Source organism: Sciurus vulgaris (genome assembly GCF_902686455.1).
Source record: "Sciurus vulgaris genome assembly, chromosome: 3".
In the NCBI taxonomy this organism is placed as follows: Eukaryota; Metazoa; Chordata; class Mammalia; order Rodentia; family Sciuridae; genus Sciurus; species Sciurus vulgaris.
The window spans coordinates 35,877,689-35,897,283 of record NC_136463.1 but is presented as its reverse complement, the minus strand read 5'-3'; the positions used below and the strand labels follow the sequence as shown (position 1 = coordinate 35,897,283).

At 34.8% G+C, this 19,595-nt stretch overlaps 1 protein-coding gene across 3 annotated transcripts in view; it reads right to left on the bottom strand.

Annotated features, from left to right (window-relative positions):
* MED13 (mediator complex subunit 13) overlaps nt 1–19,595 on the bottom strand; it is a 95,158-nt gene that overhangs the window by 57,927 nt on the left and 17,636 nt on the right. For 2 of the 3 annotated variants that reach the window (XM_079131338.1, XM_079131339.1), the window contains exons 4-8: nt 10,944–11,089; nt 10,032–10,229; nt 8,219–8,413; nt 7,456–7,618; nt 6,983–7,093 (exon numbers count right to left, since the gene is read on the bottom strand). In XM_079131338.1, the coding sequence (XP_078987464.1) occupies nt 6,983–7,093; nt 7,456–7,618; nt 8,219–8,413; nt 10,032–10,229; nt 10,944–11,089 (813 nt within the window). The remainder of the gene's footprint in view (nt 1–6,982; nt 7,094–7,455; nt 7,619–8,218; nt 8,414–10,031; nt 10,230–10,943; nt 11,090–19,595) is intronic. The other variant, XM_079131340.1, reaches the window with a different exon arrangement.

Genomic DNA, 19,595 nt, shown 5'->3' with positions numbered 1-19,595 from the left:
GTAATCCCAGCAGCTCAAGAGGCTGAGGCAGGAGGATCACAAGTTCAAAGTCAGTCTCAGCAACTTAGCGAGGCCCTAAGCAACTCAGCAAGAACCTGTCTCTAAATAAAAAATAAAAAAGAGCTGGGGATGTAGCTCAGTGGCTAAGTGCCCCTGGGTTCAATTCCCAGTAGCAAAAAAAAAAAAAAAAAAAAAAAAAAAAAGAGGAAAAAAATTCATCAATTACTCAAATACTTGAGTGTCTACTACAGCAGTTCACAAAATATGGTCCATCAACCCTTCAGGGATTTAAAACTATTTTCGATTAATATGCACCAACACATTATTTGCCTTTTTCATTACACTGTCATTTATAAAGATGGTACAAAAGCAATGGACAGTAAAACTGGGAAATTAAACATGATTTGTGGCAGTGTTTAAACTGTTTTAGTAGAAATATTCATTGTGTTCTTCACCACCACATACTTGTTTTCAAGCCAATTTTACTTGAGAATATTCTTCATGAAAACAGCAAAAAGTTATTTAATTTTTATTAAATTTCAATCCTTACATACAAGACTTTTTATATACTGTATGAAAAAAAAAAAAGAGGAGGTAAGCCTGTAACTGGGAGGCTGAGACAGGAAGAATGAGAGATCAAGGTCAGCATCAGCAACTTAGTGAGGCCTTAACCAACTTAGCAAGACCCTATCTCAAGATATAAAAAGGTCTGGGGATGTGGCTCAGTGATAAAGGGGCCCTCGGTTCAATCCCTAGTACCAAAAAAGGGGGGAGGGTTGGGGAGGTTGGGGTGGGAAGGTAAATGTTTGCTACATATTGAAGTACAATGGCTGCTTTGAGGAAGAGCACTTGTAGGAAAAGCACATGTACAACTATTTGAGGTATAAGTTAACTAGCCACTTTTTTCACAAAACACCAATTTTATATGAAAAATAGTAAGCATCCATCCATATTTGACCAATTACTCAGGAGACCTACTTAAAAAGTTACCAAAAATGAACAAGTCTGTCCTTCAGAGTAAGATTTAGAATTTTGGAAAACTATCTACCACAGTGAACTTGACAATTTTCTAATATTTAAATACTTTTCTGATGAGATCATTAACGATACAGAAAAATAAAATTTTTGATACCTTATAACAAAATGTTCAGAAGATCCACATAATTTAGTGAATTGATGTTTTCCAAACAACCAATGTATGAAAAATCATGTTTAAGTAAAAGATCCATTCAGTCATTAGTAGAGTATAAAAACTTCATTAACATGGCTTCAGATCCCACATTATAACTATCTTTAAGAAACTATCACTTGCAAATTTTGGTGCAGCATCAAAGGAGAATATTCATAATTATATGAAAAAGTTATTAAAATATTCTCTTCCCTTTTCCACTGCACAGCTGTGCAGGACTGCATTTTCTTCACATATCTCAACTAAGACAACAAACAAGAGGTTGAACACAGAAGTAAATCTGAGAATCTAGCTATCTTATAATGTTCAACATTAAAAAGATTTAAAAAACTTTAAAACAATGGCACTTGATTTCTTGCTTTAGAAAATATAATTAATGTCTATAAAAATTTTTTATTCATGTTAATATATACTGGGTTTGTTTTTAATAAATTAAGTAGTACTTTAAAATTTCTCTAAAATGAATTTAAATATAAACAGCCCACTTAAACAAAAGCACTTTAGGAATCCACACCTTTCTTTTTTCTTTTTGTTGGGCTGGATATCATACTCAGAGCAGGGCAAGCACTCTACCCACTGAGTCATACCTTAGTGCCCACAATAATTTTTAAGAGTGTAAATGAGTTCTTAAGCCAAAAAGTTTAAGAAGTAGTCTACTTTGTGTGCAGCAGTAATGAGAACATCTCCATTAAGGAAGTGAATTATTTAGTTATATTATAAGTACAAGGGATGTGAAAAATAAACAGCCATACATTTACTTACTCAGGTATAAGAATAGGAACTATATTCATTGAGGCTACATAATAATAATGCCATGGCTCTTTAAATTTTTGATAACACTAAGTCATAGTCATTTTCTTCTATACAGACCTTTTCTCAAAAAAAAAAAAAGACAAAAATTCTAGTATGAATTTCATACTAGAAATTCATACTAGAAATTTCATACTAGAAATTCAACCTACTTGGGAAAACTGCTTAAAGGAGGTGTTGTCCTTAAAACACAGAACTGATCTCTTGAGTCTCTTCCTATTGGCCTTAAATTCCTAGTACTTTAGTGTTAACATCTGAAATTTAATGTATTGCTTCTTTCTCAAGTAACTTGGCTAAGTGCAAATTGTCTTATGAACATTTTACCAGACAAGTCTAACATCAATAAACATGCACTATTCAAAGCTCACTAGTAAATGATGAAATCCAAACAATTTTATGCTTCTCACTTACTATAACAACTTTAAAAAACAATTTTGAAGACAGTTCTCAGATAAGCAAAAGTACAAGAAAAACCAGCATTGTCTTAAAAAGGAAAAAAAAAATGAGGAAATTTGGCACAATCTTTTTGAAATCACAACTGTTTACAGCCTTTCTGCCCACAACTATATAATCCACCTAGTTTATGTCCTTCACAACACTCACTCTTAAATTTAGAAGTTCAAAATCTAACTTAACAGTCACAGCAACAGCCATTTTTAAAAAGTTGATACAGTTAACACATACGAAAAACCTCTGGAAGCAACCTAAATGTTCATCAAAGAAAAAAACTGGTACTTTCAGTGGAATAACAAGATGATATTTAAAACAACGAGGTGGACTTACAAGTAACTAACATGTAAAGATCTAAGGCAAAAAAAGGATGTCAAATACATCAGAATAAGTCAGGAGAAGTGGCACACTCCTGTAATCCTAGTGACTCAGGAGACTGAGGCAGAAGGATTACAAATTGGAGGCCAGCCTCAGCAACTTTGCAAGACCCTGTCTCAAAGTAAAAAGGGCTGGGGATAAAGCTCAGTGGCTAAATGCTCCTAGTTTCAATCTGCAGTACCAAATAAATAAATGAAAGTAAAATAAAATTTAAAAATAACAATGTAAGTATGAGAGGAAAATATAATGCAAAATTACAGAAAAACTTTAAAAAAGCAACATCTAACTGGCAGGCGGTCACTTCTAGGAAAAGATAGTGGATATCGGGGGGAGGGTGTCAAGCTTTATATGTATAATAATTTTTTGAAAATTTATTTTTGCAAACAATTTGTTATATATTTATGCCATTTTTAAAAAATAGAATCCATAGAATAGAATAGAATAGAATAGAATAGAATAGGCAGGGTCCAGTCCTACCTTTCACTCAGAGAAAATTTACTATAGAGAACAGGTTACAAAATAAAAAGAGAGGCAACCAAGATAATAGTAACTTGGGATTGTGACTTCAGACTAAAAGGACAATAAGATGAATTAGTTTGACCATATTGCAGAAGCCTGGGATGTGCTATAAACATAGCAGGAAATGCTCAGTAGCATCTGGGACCATGGAGGAAGGGGCTATTAATAGGACACATGAGAGCTGCTGCTGGAGCTGGCTCAAAAAAGTAGTAGCTTCTTCCCTCCTCCCACCCTCTAATCTTCTATTCGTGCCTCCCAGAAAGCAAGGGAGCCTAAGAATTTTAATTCCCTGCAATACAAACCAGAGCAGGGAAGAGTAGGGATGGATCTTAGAGCAAACTGGAGGGTAATTAGCGTAGTTACTTATCAACATATGCCCTACTTCCTATATTTCACAGCAAAAGAGGATACACATATACAGTTGCTCAAGGTCTCACCCTCATTTAATAAAAAACCAGGTTGGGTGCTGTGGTACGCCTGTAATCCCAGAGGCTCAGGAAGCTGAGGCAGGAGGATGGTGAGATGAAAACCAACCTCAGCAAAAGCGAGGCACTAAGCAACTCAGTAAGACCCTGTCTCTAAATAAAATACAAAGTAGGGCTGGGGATGTGGCTCAGTAGTCCAATGCCCCAGAGTTCAATCCCTGGTATCTCACCACCACAACAAAAAAAAAAAAAAAAAAAGAAACAGATGGAGGTGGTGGAAGAATTTGAAGTACAAGATGCAACAGCAATTAAAAAAAAAAAAAAAAAAAAAAGAAGAAGAAGAAGAAGAAAAAAAAGTAAATAGAAACACTGTATACTTACTATAGTGGCAAAGTGACAAAAGTTACATGTATTGCATATACAAAAATTTTTGTATACCAAATCTATATGTATCTGGGCACAATTTCTAAAAGTATGAAAGAAAAGGATTTTTTTTTAAATATTTTTTTTAGTTGTCAATGGATCTTTATTTTATTTATATATTTATATGTGGTGCTGAGGATTGAACCCAGGGCATCGCACATATCAGGCAAGTGCTCTACCACTGGGCCACAAGCCCAGCCCCAAGAAAATTATTTTTTAAAAATAAAAAAGTCAGGGGTGGGGATGTAGCTCAGTTGGTAAAGTGCTTGCCTGACATGCACACAGCCCTGGGTTCAATCCTCAGTGCCACACACAAATAATAATAAAATAAATAAAAGCTCAATCTAAAAAGGCCAAGAATTTTTCTTAAACACACTTTTTTTTCAGTTGTAGATGGTCATATACCTTTATTTTTTTATTTTTATGTGGTGCCAACGATGGAACTCCAATGCCTCATACGTGCTAGGTAAGCGCTCTGCCACTAAGACACAACTCCAGCCCCAAGGCTAAGAATTTAAACTGATATTACCAGGATGCATTTTTTTAATGGTTTTGTTTATTTTCTTTTCAAAAAAATTTTATTGGTGCATAATTATACTTAATAGTGGAATTCATTGTTACATATTTGTACCCATTTTTGATAATACAGTAAGTGCTCTTTACTACCAACAAAGATTTTCAAGTCTTTTTCTAAAACTATTTTAGAAAAAAAATACTTAAAACTCCTATCTTTGAAAAAAATAAATAAAAACTAGTAGTAGTACTAGTAGTAAAGAAAGAAAGAAGCAAAAGTCTAAGTTAGGACACAAAAATGAAGAGTTGCTTAATAAAAATGCCAATATAGATGAAGAAAAGCCTAATGTCATTTAAGTCTATCTGTCTTAGCATAGGGATGAGCAAGCTTCTTCTCTAAGTATATATTTTAGGCCCTGGGAACAACAGAGTCTGTCCAAACTATCATCCTGCACAGCCTAACAATGTTTCAATAATGGAACACATATACAACACTGGTCTCATAACATTGCCTAGTGACACTGTGGCTGTCTTGGTTCCTTTAAGTACACATAATGTTTGTACAACAATTAAATTGACCAAGGACACATTTCTTGTTTTTTTTCTTTTGAGGTGCTGGGGATTGAACCCAGGGCCTCATGCTTATGAGGCAAGCACGCTCTACCAACTGAGCTATATCCTCAGCCCCTCCAAGGACACATTTCTTATAACATATTGCTGTTCTTATAACAGTGCTATCAAATGTTGCATGACTAAACTATCACTATAAGGCACACATACCATAGAAAATGAGTAAATGAGCTGGGTGTGGTAGTGCACACCTAGAATCTCGGGAGTCTGAGGCAGGAGGATCACAAGTTCAAAGCCAGCCCCAGGAACCTCACAAGGCCCTGCACAACTCAGTGAGACCCTTTCTCTAAATAAAATACAAAAAAGGGCTGGAGATGTGGCTCAGTGATTAAGTACCTCTGGATTCAAGCCACAGTACAAAAAAAAAAAAAAAAAGAAAAAAGAAAAGTAAATGAACAAATCTTTACAGACACTAAAATTTAAATTCCACATAATTTTCATGTATCACCAAACATTCTTTCTTTTAACTCTTTAAAATGAAAAAAATCATTTTCAGCACACAGGCCATACAAAACAAGCAAAAGGCTAAATTTGGCTAGCCAAGCAAAGTTCAAAGTTCACCAACCCCTGTTCTTATACAAATTATTGAAAAACAGGTGTAGTTGTTAACTATTTTAAACCGTAAAACAGTTAATATATCCATATTTTTATTCCAGTCTATCAACAAGAGGTAAGCTTTCAACAATGTTGCCAGACATTAAAACATTACCATCTTTTAATCCAAAGAATCAAAGGTAAGAACATTCAATCTACACAAAACACACCGCAAGATTTCAGAGTCAGTCATTCTATTCAAATAGCTAAGGTAAGAAAAACTTTGGCCCTAATCTGCAGGCACTCCATTCTTTTGGCTCATTTCCATGGGGAAGAAGGGGAGCCACCTATTCAGTTACAAGTTCTAGTTAGGGATGTCAAGGCCATCATTATTTACTCGACTATAAAAGTAAGACTTACCTTTAATATGCAGAATAAAATAATAAACTTGGCAATGTAATTTCAAAGCCTCTAATAACCAAATCTCATCAAAAAGCCCCAATAAATAAAATAAATACAATTGCCTAAAGAATTCATTCTACTACCAATCTTTAAACAATAGTTTATTAGAAAGCTTGTATTTTGGTAATACAGCTTTAGTCCCTTGCAGAATCATATTTTATGAATTTTATCCCAACAAATCACTTGTACCTACCCAAAGAAAAGCACTCACTGCACAAAACTCAACAATGTGTTTACTATAAAAAAGAAAAATGACAGTGGAGATTTTTACTAAGTATATCATATATCACCTCTTTTATAAGAACCCTTGGGAGAAATTTTTCTGGCACAGTGCTATTGAGGAATAGTTTTCTCAAGAGACATGTGTGTCTTTTATTTTACAGATGCAGTATATACCATAACCCAATAAAATTCTCTTTTATTTGGCTGCTAGGAAAAACTTTCACAGTCCATCTCTGGTATCTGGAAAATACATACATCTATAATCAACTTTAAATTATTGAATAGTCTTCCTGTATTTCTTTCTTCTGAAAAAAATCCTAACACACGGTGTTGACATAAACTATCCCAAAGTGAAGTAAAGTATTTAGCAGAATAAGAAATAACATACATATACACAGAAGCATCAATAAACTGAAAAATAACCTACCTCAAACAACTGCAATTTGTTCTTTGTGTGGATTCAACAAAATCCCAGCATGCCACTTTATCAGCAGTTTCTTCTTCACATAGACCACCTGATGAAGCAGAATACTTCCTCCTAAAATTTGAAATTACAAAATGTCTTATGATTCAAAAATTTTGCTAACTTAAATTTAGCACTAAAATTAATTTTAAAAAACAAATTTTTGAACTAAAATCATAGAAATGACTGTTTAACACTTATTTATAAATAAGCAACATGAGACCTTTTTAACTTGAAAATGAAAATACGTGAATGAGAACAGTGGTACATGCTTATAATTCCAGCCATTAAGGTGGCTGAGGCAGGAGGATCACGATTTGAGGCCAGTCTCAGCAACTCAGCAAGATTCTGTCTCAAATTAAAATATAAAAAGGTCTGGAGATGTAGTTCAATCCCCAGTATCATAAAAGAAAACTAAGGAAAATTAAAATACGTACTTGTTCTGTGCTCTGTTCATATTACATTCTTGCCAAACTCTATCCACCACATGATTTGCTAATTTTCTGGGTATTTTCCCACCATGGTGGCTAGTACTATCAGAGTTGAAGCCATCAGACACTGAAGAAAATTTGACCCACTTCTGGGCAGACTGAGGATCAACTGTGAACAAACAAAAAATAGGCTGTAGGAGAATAAAGTAGGTTGAAAGTAACATTATTGGGGGTTATACTAATTTCTGATAAAACTTGCTCTAGCTACCTAGTAAACCTGTTCACATTTGAGGAAAAAAAGAACACTACTTTAAATACTGACAACAAAAAATGTGAACAGGGGATGTAAACTGAATGATTAGTATGTCAACATTGTTTTCCTGACTTGGGGGGATCAAATAAAATTATAGAGGCCAGGGGTATAGCTCAGTGGTAGAGCACTTGCCTACCATGTGTGAGGCCCTGGGTTCATTCCCAGCACTGCAAATAAACAAATTGTCTTAATTTTAGGAAATACACCAATTATGTAGGAATAATGGGACATCGTGTATACAGCTTATTCTCAAATGGTTCAGAAAAAGACCAGTGATAATGAATGTACACATATAGAGAGGGCGTTGGAGCAAATATTAAATTTGTGAATCTAGAAGAGGGCACTCTTGGTAACTTTTCAGTAAGTTTTAAATTATTCCAAAGTACATTTTTTTTTCAGTGCTTATGTACTCAATAGGTTTATCACCAGAATCAATGAAACAGATTAGTGTAATACCCGTTTGGACTTCCTCAGGAGACGTAGGTGGTGTAAGAGTAACTGAAGACATAGCAGGATCTCTTGTGGAAGCAGGCACTTGGTGGACACCCAAGCAAGAAGCTGAACAGTGAGAGGATCCCACAGAACTAGGCGTAGGAATGTCTGACTGGGGGACTAGAACAAAGCATGCTGGGTAGATCATTCGAACACCAGCTGAAAGGGGGAAAAAAATGAACAGGAAAATCAATTACTATTATAACTATAGTGAAATTAGTCTCACTCAAAAGCACTATAATGGAAAAGTAGATATACTATGATCACATTTGCATAAAAAAGTTTTTATCAAAATACACTGTTTTGGCATAAGGTGTTTCTTTTTTACATTTTTAAAGAAGAAAAAAGGTTTTTTTATACATTTGACCAACTAAAACATATATTATTTTTTAAATGTATTACTAGAATTATAAATTATTTTCTGCTTTTTAATCAGTATGTCTACTTTCATTTTTTTCCGTGCTGGGGACTGAAGCCAGGGCCTCACCCAAGACAGACAAACAACTACCATTGAGTCACATCCCCAGTCCTATATAGCTCTATTTTAAAAGTCTGATAATTGTCTGTGTTTTGCTTCTGTTTTTTGTCACAACTGTTCTGGAAGTAATGTCTTTATTGAAACTGAATACTGGTAATCTTTTTAATTAAGAAAAAAAACAACAAATGTAGCTATCTTCAAATATAATATTAGATTCCACTAAATCCTGTATTATGGTCTAATCCCAATTATCTGCTCAATTACACATTCCCCAGGCTTCCCATGTCTCCTAAGATATAGTACATATATATGTCTTAACCCCATTGTGGGGCCTGGCTATGTGTCTTATTCTAAAATATATGCTATATCCTAACAGAAACATTAAATGTGCTTCCAGGATCAGTAGTAATCTCTTTTATTTCTGTCTTCTGCTAGTAGCATTCCCCAACCAAAGGGTCACCTTGGTAACCTTGGTTCCTGAATGAGAACACATATAGAATAGAGCCAATGTGAAAACAGCTGACCAAGGCAGAGCACACTAAAGTCACAAGTTCTTTAGATACATTTTCTGTTACTGGAGATGACAGTTTTATTAAAAGTTCAAGCACTGCATGACACAGGTTGTCCACTTTCCAGTCTCCAAATATTGATTCATTCACAATTCTTCCCATCCTTAGCATGCTTCCATCTAAATAGAATATATTTCCCTATCCCAAAGACTTTGGCATGGTCATGTAACTAGTTTTTTGTTTGTTTTGTTTTGTTGGGTAGTGGGGGTTGAATTCAGGGGTGCTTTTACCACTGACCACATCCCCACTCAGCCCTTTTTATTTTGAGACAGGATCTCACTAAGTTACTGAGGCTAGCCTGGAACTTGTGATCCTCCTCCATCAACCTCCCAAGTCAACTGGATTACAGGCATGCACTACCATGCCCAGTTGTGTTCTTAGTTTTGTTGAAAGATAAGTGAGCAGATGTGATATACACCATATTGTAGCAGAAGCTTTAGATACACTCATATGATTAGATTTGGTCCCTATTGTTTTGCTTGTTCTCATAAGATTAATGTGTCCCAGATACTGGGGACTCCTTTAACCTACACTGCAGAATGAAAAGATATTTGGTGCCAAACCATGGTCAAGCTCCAGGCCTTATGTAATCCAAGCAGGAAATAAGCAACACACAGTTGCTTGCTGTTGAAAGTCACTGAGGTATTAGAATTGTTTGTTATTCAGCAAAATCTAACTAATACAGACAGCCACATAGTTTCCCCTTCAGATTAATACTCAGAATCCATACCAACAAGAACTTCTACTGCAGCTAAAGAATCATCTTCCCAATCCATATCTTCCTGTTTTTCTTCAGACATCTCCTTCAAGCAACATGAAATAGGATAGAACTGTTTCCATTCACCAATCAATTTTTTTGTAGCTGAATCAGACATCTTGAATGCCTGTCCTGTGAGAGTGCCATTTAGTCCAAATGGGCTTAAGATAACTAGAAACCCAGAGCAGACATCAAGTAAGTAACTAAAGACTGTTATACCAAATAAGATCATGTTGAATAGTGTGACAAGTAATTATGCAATTCTAAAAACTATTAAAAAAATCTGTCTACCCCCAACTCAGAAATACCCAGAATTCCAGAAGGAATTGGGGTATCTGTATATTCTTCAATTTCTCTTGACTAAAAAAGCAATTTGAGGAAAACGCTGTGAATATATAACTCTAAGTACTTATGATGGACTACAAAATAAATTTAAACAAACATTAGGTTGAAGATCAAAATAACACATTTCTAGTCCTTAAAAACAAACCAGCAATCTTAGAATAAAAGATTTCCCCTGAGTTGAAATGTTTTTATGATTTCAATGATATCAAAAGTCCCTATGTAACAATGTTAAACATGGCTTATATGACCTGACCCACAGTATAATCCTGAAAACATTAACAAATAATGCTATTCAACAAAACATAGCAAAACCTTAATATTTGCTTTCAAGGATTAAAAAAAAAAATTACATTAATAAACATATTTTGTTGACTTTTTTAAATACTCTAATGGGAGAAAAGAAGAAAACTACATCAAAATCATCACTAGGCTAAAGATCAGGGGGAAAATTCCACCAACCTCCAAATGCAAAATTAGCAACTTCAATAAGAATATTCTTGAAATAACAATAAAAGATCAAATACCAATAAAACAATATACCTTGAAATGGGCTATTAGATTGCTGAGCAAGGGTGATGTGCTCTTCACTGAGAAGATATACAGGTTGATGTTGGTTAATTTCCACACTGGTACAAACATTGCTGTCTCCATGCAAGAAAAAGGTGAAAGAGCAGGACAAGTGTTCACTAATAAAGAAGAAAAAGTTGTATTTTAGTTATAATTAACAGCAAAAAATTTAAAAAATTAAAAATAAACAAAAATAAAAAATAACTAGTTTTTCTTCAATAAGAAGTTATACCACAAAAATGCATACTCTTTAACCCAGAAATTCTTCATCTGAAAAAAAATCATAGGTATGAACAAATATTAAGTTTTAAGAAAGGTGGTTAACAGCACTGTTTATAATTTTTTTACAAAGCTGCAAAATAGATGAACCAGTTAAACAAGTTAGGTATACTCACGTAGATACACTATTTTATAACCACAAAAATATGTTGGGGGAGAGGGTTTAATAAAAAGCAATTATCAAAATAGCATGGTCTTAATTATTTTTAGAAGAAAAAAGAAATTTCCTTAATTAAAAAGTCTAGCAATAAAATTAATGGTCACAATTTTTACTTTGTTCATTTTCCCCCTCCCTCTCAATAAGAAATACAAATATATAAGCCAGCCATGGTGGGGCATGTCAAAAACCTCAGCACGCAGGAGGGTCAGGTAGCAGATGGCTTGGGCCCATCAGTTTGATATCAGCCTGGGCAACAAAGTAAGACCCCATCTAAAAATATACATATAAACACAAATATGTTTTCTCATTTTATTATTTCTGAAACTGAGACATAGCCAATCATTTAATGAAATCTCTCAACCAATGAAATTATTTGAAAGCAATCCTAGAATCAAGAATATAGGGGCTGGGGAGATAGCTCAGTTGGTAGAGTGCTTGTCTTGTAAGCACAAAGCCCTGGGTTCGATCCCCAGCACCCCCCCCCCCCAAAAGAATATATGTAAAATACTGTATGAGGTGTGTCTGGGTACACAGACTAGAAAACATACATGCCTAAGGACAGAAGATGTATTCTTAAGATAGATTTAGACGGTGAAAGAGAATATATACTAAGACTATATACTTAGATTATATAATAAGAATCCACTTTTCTTATTTTTCTCCACACATTTAAAGAAGTCCTTCAAAATATGATCACCAATCTACTCGTAACCTGCTAAATCAGAATTTTTCACAGACAAGACAGGGCATAATGAATTGTTATATTAAATTATAGTAAGTAATGCTAGAACTAACAAAAGTGGAAAATAGAAAGTAAGAAAAGAAGTAAAAACAGAATGCTGAGGCAGGAGGATTACAAGTTTGAGGCCAGTCTTAGCAAAATCCCATCTCAAAAAATAAAAAGGGGTAGGGATGGAGCTCAGTGGTAGAGCATCCTAGGGTTCAGTTCCCAATGCCACAAAAAAAAAAAAAGGAAGGAAGGAAGACGGGAGGTAAAAAGTAATAACAGACTACATGTTTCATTTTATTTATATTAGGGAGTCAATAAAGTATATCTAAAGTTGATAGAAGAAGAAACTGAAATTGATCATTCAAGTTATAAAAGTAATTTTAGAGAAGCTGGTTTGAAGGTATTATTTATCTTAACTGAATGTTCATAGCCACTCACAGACTAAAACTATTCTTTCTTCCTTACCATTACTGCACATGAATAGTCAAAAAAAATTTTTTTGAATAAAATTAAATTTTAAGAAGTAGCTGACAGAAAAAGGAAAATTATATAATAAAACAAATATTATGTTTTATGATAAGGAATCAAGAGAAAGTGATGTTGACAAATCAAAGTCCAGAAGTGTAAGATCTCTGCAATTATAGTAATAACAACCAGAAGCACTAAACAAAAGTTTAAAAAGAAACCAACCTAGTTACTTCTGGGAATGGGAATGGAGTATTTGAGCAGAATTTTTTTTTAATCATACCATTCAGTTCTACTTGAATTAAAATTACTTTTAAATTTTTAAAAATACTGAATTCTCTATATTATTCATTCAGTGGTTACTATATCTTTCAGCTCTAAAAGTTTTGTTTTTAGTATTAAACATTGTAGGACTAACTTGAATTTTATAGAAAAATTGTAAAGATACTATAGGAAGCTTCAGCTCCCTTCACCCAGTTTTCATTAACTACGCTACATTTGTCAAACAAGAAACTTACATTGCCATGTCACTATCAATACAACTCCAGTCTTCATGTGAAATTTCCACTTGTGCTTTTTTCTGCCTCAGGAGCCAGTCCAAGAAACTCAATTGCATTTAATGAATAATTTGGGTTTTTTTTTTTGTTTTGTTGTGATACTAGGGATTGAATCTGGGGCATGCTACCACTGAGCTACATCTCCAGTCCTTTTCTTTTTTGAGATGGGATCTCTCTAAGATGCCCAGGCTGAGCTTAAATTTATAATTCTACCTATTTCTCAGGGAGCATACTCTACCTCACCCAGCAAACCAGTAGTTTTTAATAGGGAAAGGAAAAACAAAACAAAACTAACTAAGCTTGTTTTTCCGCTGATTAAAATACTAATGCTACTTGGAACAGCTATAGGTTAAGGAATTATGAAGACTATGCAATATTTGCTTTAATAAAAGAGGTATAAATCTAAAATAATTACTGAGTCAAGATGATAAAGAGATTATTAACTAACAATTTTGAGAGCTTTTCACACAGAAAAAGACTCTTGCCATTGCTCGTTTAATATAATAAACTCACTTTTTAACTATTGCTATCTAGCAGAATTTTCTAGCAATGACAAAGTATCTGTACTGCACAAACAATATACCAAACATAAGCTTAACTCCAAACACTGAGAACAAAAACAAATCCCAGAGACTAGGGAGACTGAAGCAGGAGGATCCCAAGTTTGAGGTGAGCATCAACAACTTAGCAAGATCCTGTCTCAAAATAATAATAATAATAATAATAATAATTTTTAAAAAATAATAAAAGAGGCAGGGGGAAGGTCTGGGGATACAGTTCAGAGGTCAAGCACTCCTGGGTTCAAACCTCAGTACCAAAAAAATAAAACAAACAAAAAATAAAAACAAGCCTACAATAACTTCAGTGTTATATTCAGATGTATATGTACTACATACTAAACCACCAAATGAAATCAAGTGCTATTCCTTCATGAAACAGTGCTATGCTGAGCACACAATTATTTAATTACAGTTGTGGAAAGTGCTATAACAAAAATCAAATACAGCGGGCCTAGTGGTACATGCCTATAATCCTGGTGACCTGGGAGGCTAAGGCAGGAAGATCACAAGTTCAAGGCCTGCCTCAGCAATTTAGTGAGGCCCTAAGCAACTTAGCAAGACCCTGTCTCCAACAGTAAAAAGGACTGGAGTTACGGCTCAGTGGTTAAGCATCCCTGGGTTCCATCTCTGGTACCAAAAAATAATAATAATCAAGTACAGTATGCAATGAGAATGTTTTAAAAGACCCACCGACTGAAATTTTTAATTCCTAGGGGGGGAAATTATTCTGATATCCTACATTGCCTTACATCAACACACTCCAATATCCATTACTTCTCTGACCTCACCTCTCACTAGTATTCCTCTGAAACTTCCCTTCTAACACAGGCCTTCCTGCTGTTCCTTAAATATAGCAGACCTTGCCAGGCATGTGGCACACACATGTAAACTCAGAGACTGAAGCAGGAAGATCACAAGTTCAAGGTCAGTCTCAGTAACTTAGTGAGACCATCAGTAACTTGACCAGACCTGGTCTCAAAATCAAAAAAGGGGGGAAGGGGCGGCTTCTTACCTACTGGTTTTTGGCCTTAGCTAAATTTACCTTCTTCAGGTGTTTGGTCAAATGATTTTTGTCTACACAAGCATTTCACTGATGACTCTAAATTGTTCCCGGTGCCACTTCCAGGATTTGTTTTGGCTAAAGAAATTACCACCATCATATAAATGTAGTTTATTTCTCATAGTACTCCCAGAATATAAACTCTATTAGAAGAGACAGTTTGTCTCCTTCCTTCTATATCTACAATATACCCTTGACGGAAGATGATAATGACACAAAGGTACACACTAAATACTATAGAAATACAGTCCAGATATGAACTACTTATTTTTATTTTTTTCCCCTCACTTTCTACTTTCAACAAATCTACCACCAACTCCTACAGATACTAGGTCTTAAATATCTATGTTTTTTAAGGTCTGAATAACTGCTAAAATGTTCCAATTAATCTCCTAGCCTCACATTCCTGCTAGTGATTTTTCTTTTTGTTTTCTTTGGTGGAATTAGGGATTGATCCCAGGGGTACTCTACCACTGAGTCATATTCCCAGCCCTTTAGATTTCATTTTATTTGAAAAGTATTTTGGGACAGGAATGGCGGCACATGCCTGTACTCCCAGCTATTCAGGAGGCTGAGACATTAGGATCACAAGTTCAAGGCTTGCCTGGGTAACTTAGTGAGACACTGTCTCAAAATAAAAAGCAAAACAAAATGGAGATGTAGCTCAGTGGTAGAGCACCCAGGGTTCAATTCCACTATAGTAATTAAAAAAAAAAAAAAAAAAAATTGGTAGCAAAATTAAGTTATCACCATAACAAAAACCCAAATCGAAGTATGGAGCATTGGCTTTACAACCAATGGTAGGTGACAGGAAATACAGAACACTAGAAAAATGGCAAGAAAACTATTATGACATGTTGGAAAATGGGGTCATGTTCTTAGAGGAGGGCTAGGGGCCTAAAGCAGTAGAGCGCTTGACTAGCACGTGTGGGGCACTGAGTTTGATTCTTAGCACCACACAAAAATAAATAAAATAAAGGTATTGTGTTACAGAAAAGAAAAAAAAAAGTGCTTAAAGGAGGGCTGGAGGGAAGAGTAGCTCAGTGGTAGAGCACTTTGACTACCATGCTCAAGGCCCTGGGTTCAATCCCAAGCAAAGGGGGACAGGGGCAACAATGATGATGGACCCCCATGTTACATAAAGGAGAAATATTTTGTAGGAATAATTCCTTAAGGTAGGAAATGCCTGCCTAACATATTTACAAAGATCAAAAGATCAAAATTTAAATCGGGCCTGGCACAACAGCACATGCCTGTAATCGCAGCAACTGAGAAGGCTAAGGCAGGAACAAAAGTTAAGGCCCGCTTCAGCAATTTAGCAAGGCCCTAAGCAACTAAGTAAAACACTGTCTTAAAAATAAAAAGGGCTGGAAATGTAGCTCAATGGTAAAGTATCTCTGAGTTCAACACCCAGTGCAGCCAGCCTCCAAAAAAGGTTGTGATTAGCTATACATTTTTTTTTTTTTTTTGGTGGTGCTGGGGATTGAATTCAGGACCTTGTGCATGCAAGCGAGGCAAGCACTCTACCAACTGAGTTATATCCCCAGCCCTGATTAGCTGTAGTAAGTAAGTAAGTACTAGCCAGGCATGGTGGAGCATATGTGTAATCCCAGCAACTCAGGAGGCAGGAAGATCACAAGTAGGAAGCCAGCCTGGGCAACTTAGCAAGACCCTCAGCCACTTAGCAAGACCCTATCTCCAAACAGACTGGGGATAGAGTTCAGTGCTAAATCCCCAGTACCAAAAAAAAAAACAAAACAAACGTGAAATCTGGGATGGAGGTATTAGCTTAGTAGCAAGGCACATGCTTTCCATGCATGAAGCCCAGAGCTTGATCCTAACACCACGAAAAATTTAAAAGAAAAACAAGATTCTTAATACCCTTTATTAACAACACCAGACATGATTCTTTGTTTTTTTCTTTTAGTTGTGGATGAGCTTTTATTTTATTTATTTATATGCGGTGCTTAGAATCAAACCCAGTGCCTCATACGTGCTAGATAAGTGCTCAGCTACAACTCCAGCCCCAGACATGATTCCTGATACTGTTGAAACATTAAGATTTGGTTTTTTCTACTGCATGTAAGCCTCCACACATTTCTTTTTTTAAATGAAGTATCTCATAAATAATCACATATGTGACTAATTGTTACTATATATGGGAATGCACAGCCATACTTCTGGTTTTTTTTTTTTTTTAAATTTCTTTTATTTTTGGTACCAGGGATTAAACCCAACTGAGGGGTGCTTAACCCTTGAACCACAGCCACAGCTCTTTTTATTTTTTGAGACTGGGCCTCACTAAACTGCTGAGGCTAGCCTCGAACTTGCGATCCTCCAGCTTCAGCCTCTGGAGTTGCTGGGATTACAGGTGTGTGCCACCATACCCAGTCATACTTCTGCTTTTGGGTGTCCTCTTTTTTGATACAATTCTATAATTAAAGCTGAGTCAAGTAAAAAAAACACATAATAATTTCTAAATAGCATTTTTGTCTTAGCAAACCATTAATGTTTAATTTCTTAGAGCAACATGCCCATCATGCTCTTTGTATGTATTGACATAAATAGAAACCAATTTTCAAAGGATTTTTCTCTCAACTATAAAAAAAAGGATGAGAGCCTACAAGACAGAATGATAAAGTTAAAGAATGAATAAAAAAATTTTCAACTGATTAGAATAACTATGCATTTTTCAATATGAAAAGCAATTATAGATTTTAGACTGTAGAACACTTAAATATGTCTTGGTAGAGGGATCAAATCTTTTAAAAGTAGGAAGGAGAACTAGTAAATAAAAATGAGTATGCTAAAGAAGATATTTATTAAGGAAAAGATTAATATTAGGGATCAAGTAAGTATACTATAGAAATGACTATGAAAACTACGTCCTCACTAATTGAAGAGCAAATTTTAAAATGTAGGCTGAAAATACTCCCAAGAATATTTGCAAATATAAGCAATAACCTCAACAGTCTCATGTTCTTTAGCCTTAAAAGACAAAAAGGCTAGGAGACCTTAATTTTATATCTTCACATCTACTGCTCCTTTAATCAGAACCACAGTTCTTAAAAATACTGTTTTCAAGTCAGGCACGGTAGTACACATTTATAATCAAACTACTCTGGAGGATTACAAGTTCAATGCAGCTCAGTAGTTGAGTGTTTGCTTATAATCTCCAGTACTGTCCCCAAAACAAAACACAAAAAATAAAAACTCTGCTTTCATTTAATAGAAGAAATATTTATTATCTATTTATTTATTATTTATTTATTTATTTATTTTTGGTACTGGAGAATCAAAAGGTCACTTTACCACTGAATACATCCCAGACCTTTTTATTTTGAGATGTGGTCTCACTAAATTGTTTAGGTCTCACTAAATTGTTGCTGAGGCCGGACTCAAACTTTCAATCCTCCTCCTTCAGTCTACCAAGTCAGTGGGAAATAGAAGAAATTTTAAATAAGAAAAAGGAAAGGATTCAAATGGATTTTTCTCATGACAAAAAAAAAAAAAAAAAGTAAATATGCTAAAATTTAGTTTCCTAAGCACAGCAGTACAATATGGGAAATGTTTAAAAGAAATACATTAACTATTCATAAATCTTATTTAGGAAAACAAAATTATGAAGATCATATTTTAACTTTCCCAACAGTCTTTCCAGATGTCCAATGAGCACTTGATTAACTTTTTGAACTAAAAATAAAAATTTGTCTGATATAAAATTTGACTCAAAAGAGGTCTTTTGAAAAATACTCCCCCCCTTTTCTTTTGGTACAAGGGACTGAACTCAGGGGCACTCAACCACTGAGTCACATCTCCAGCCCTATTTTGTATTTTATTTAGAGATAGGGTTTCACTGAGTTGCTTAGCATCTTGCCACCACTGCTAAGGCTGGCTTGGAATTCAAGATCCTCCTGCCTCAGACTCCCAAGCCACTGGGATTACAGGAGAGCACCACAGTGCCAGGTCTGACATTTTTATATTAAAGGCAATATTCTAGTCAGAATGTTATCAAAGAATTTTAGGTTAATACTGACATAATAAATTCAGAATGGCTTTTCTTTCAGGGAGAAATATTAACATTTACAACATCATTCCATGAAAAATGGTCCTTAGCACTTAAAAAAAATAAAATTAAAACAAGTAGTGGGACATGGTGGCGCATACCTGTAATTCCAGAAACATAGGAGGCTGAGGCAGGAAGATGGCAGATTCAAGGCCAGCCTCAGCAATTTAGTCACATCCTGCCTCAAAATAAAAACTAAAAAGAACTGTGGATATAGTACAAAGGTACAGCACTGCTGGGTCACCAATACCAAAAAAAAAAAAAAGAAAACTCGAATACATGATAAATATACCACAATGAATACAGCTTTTACTAATTAAAATATTAAAAATAGCAGGAGGATTGGTCAAGTAAAACAAGCAAGTGCATCAGGAGGAAAGGGAAAGTACAGGAAATGAGAATGGTCAAATTATGTTATGTGCATGTAAAAACACAGCATACAATTCCTACTATTATGTATAATTATAATGCATCAATTAAAAAAAAAAACAAAAATATATGTAACCTCAATAACAATCTAAGGTACTGTAAGCTACCATGAAAGACTGTAGAAAATACTACTCTTTCCCAGGAGCTTACATATAACATCTAAAACAAAAATGTACAAATGAGGCAGAATTTTACAAACAAGACCTGAACACACAATGATGTACTGGAATGTTCCTGGAAAGCATTAACATGTTAAAATCTGATCATGCAAATCCAAATGATTTAACCACCACAAAGAAATGCCATTGGCCACAAGTAT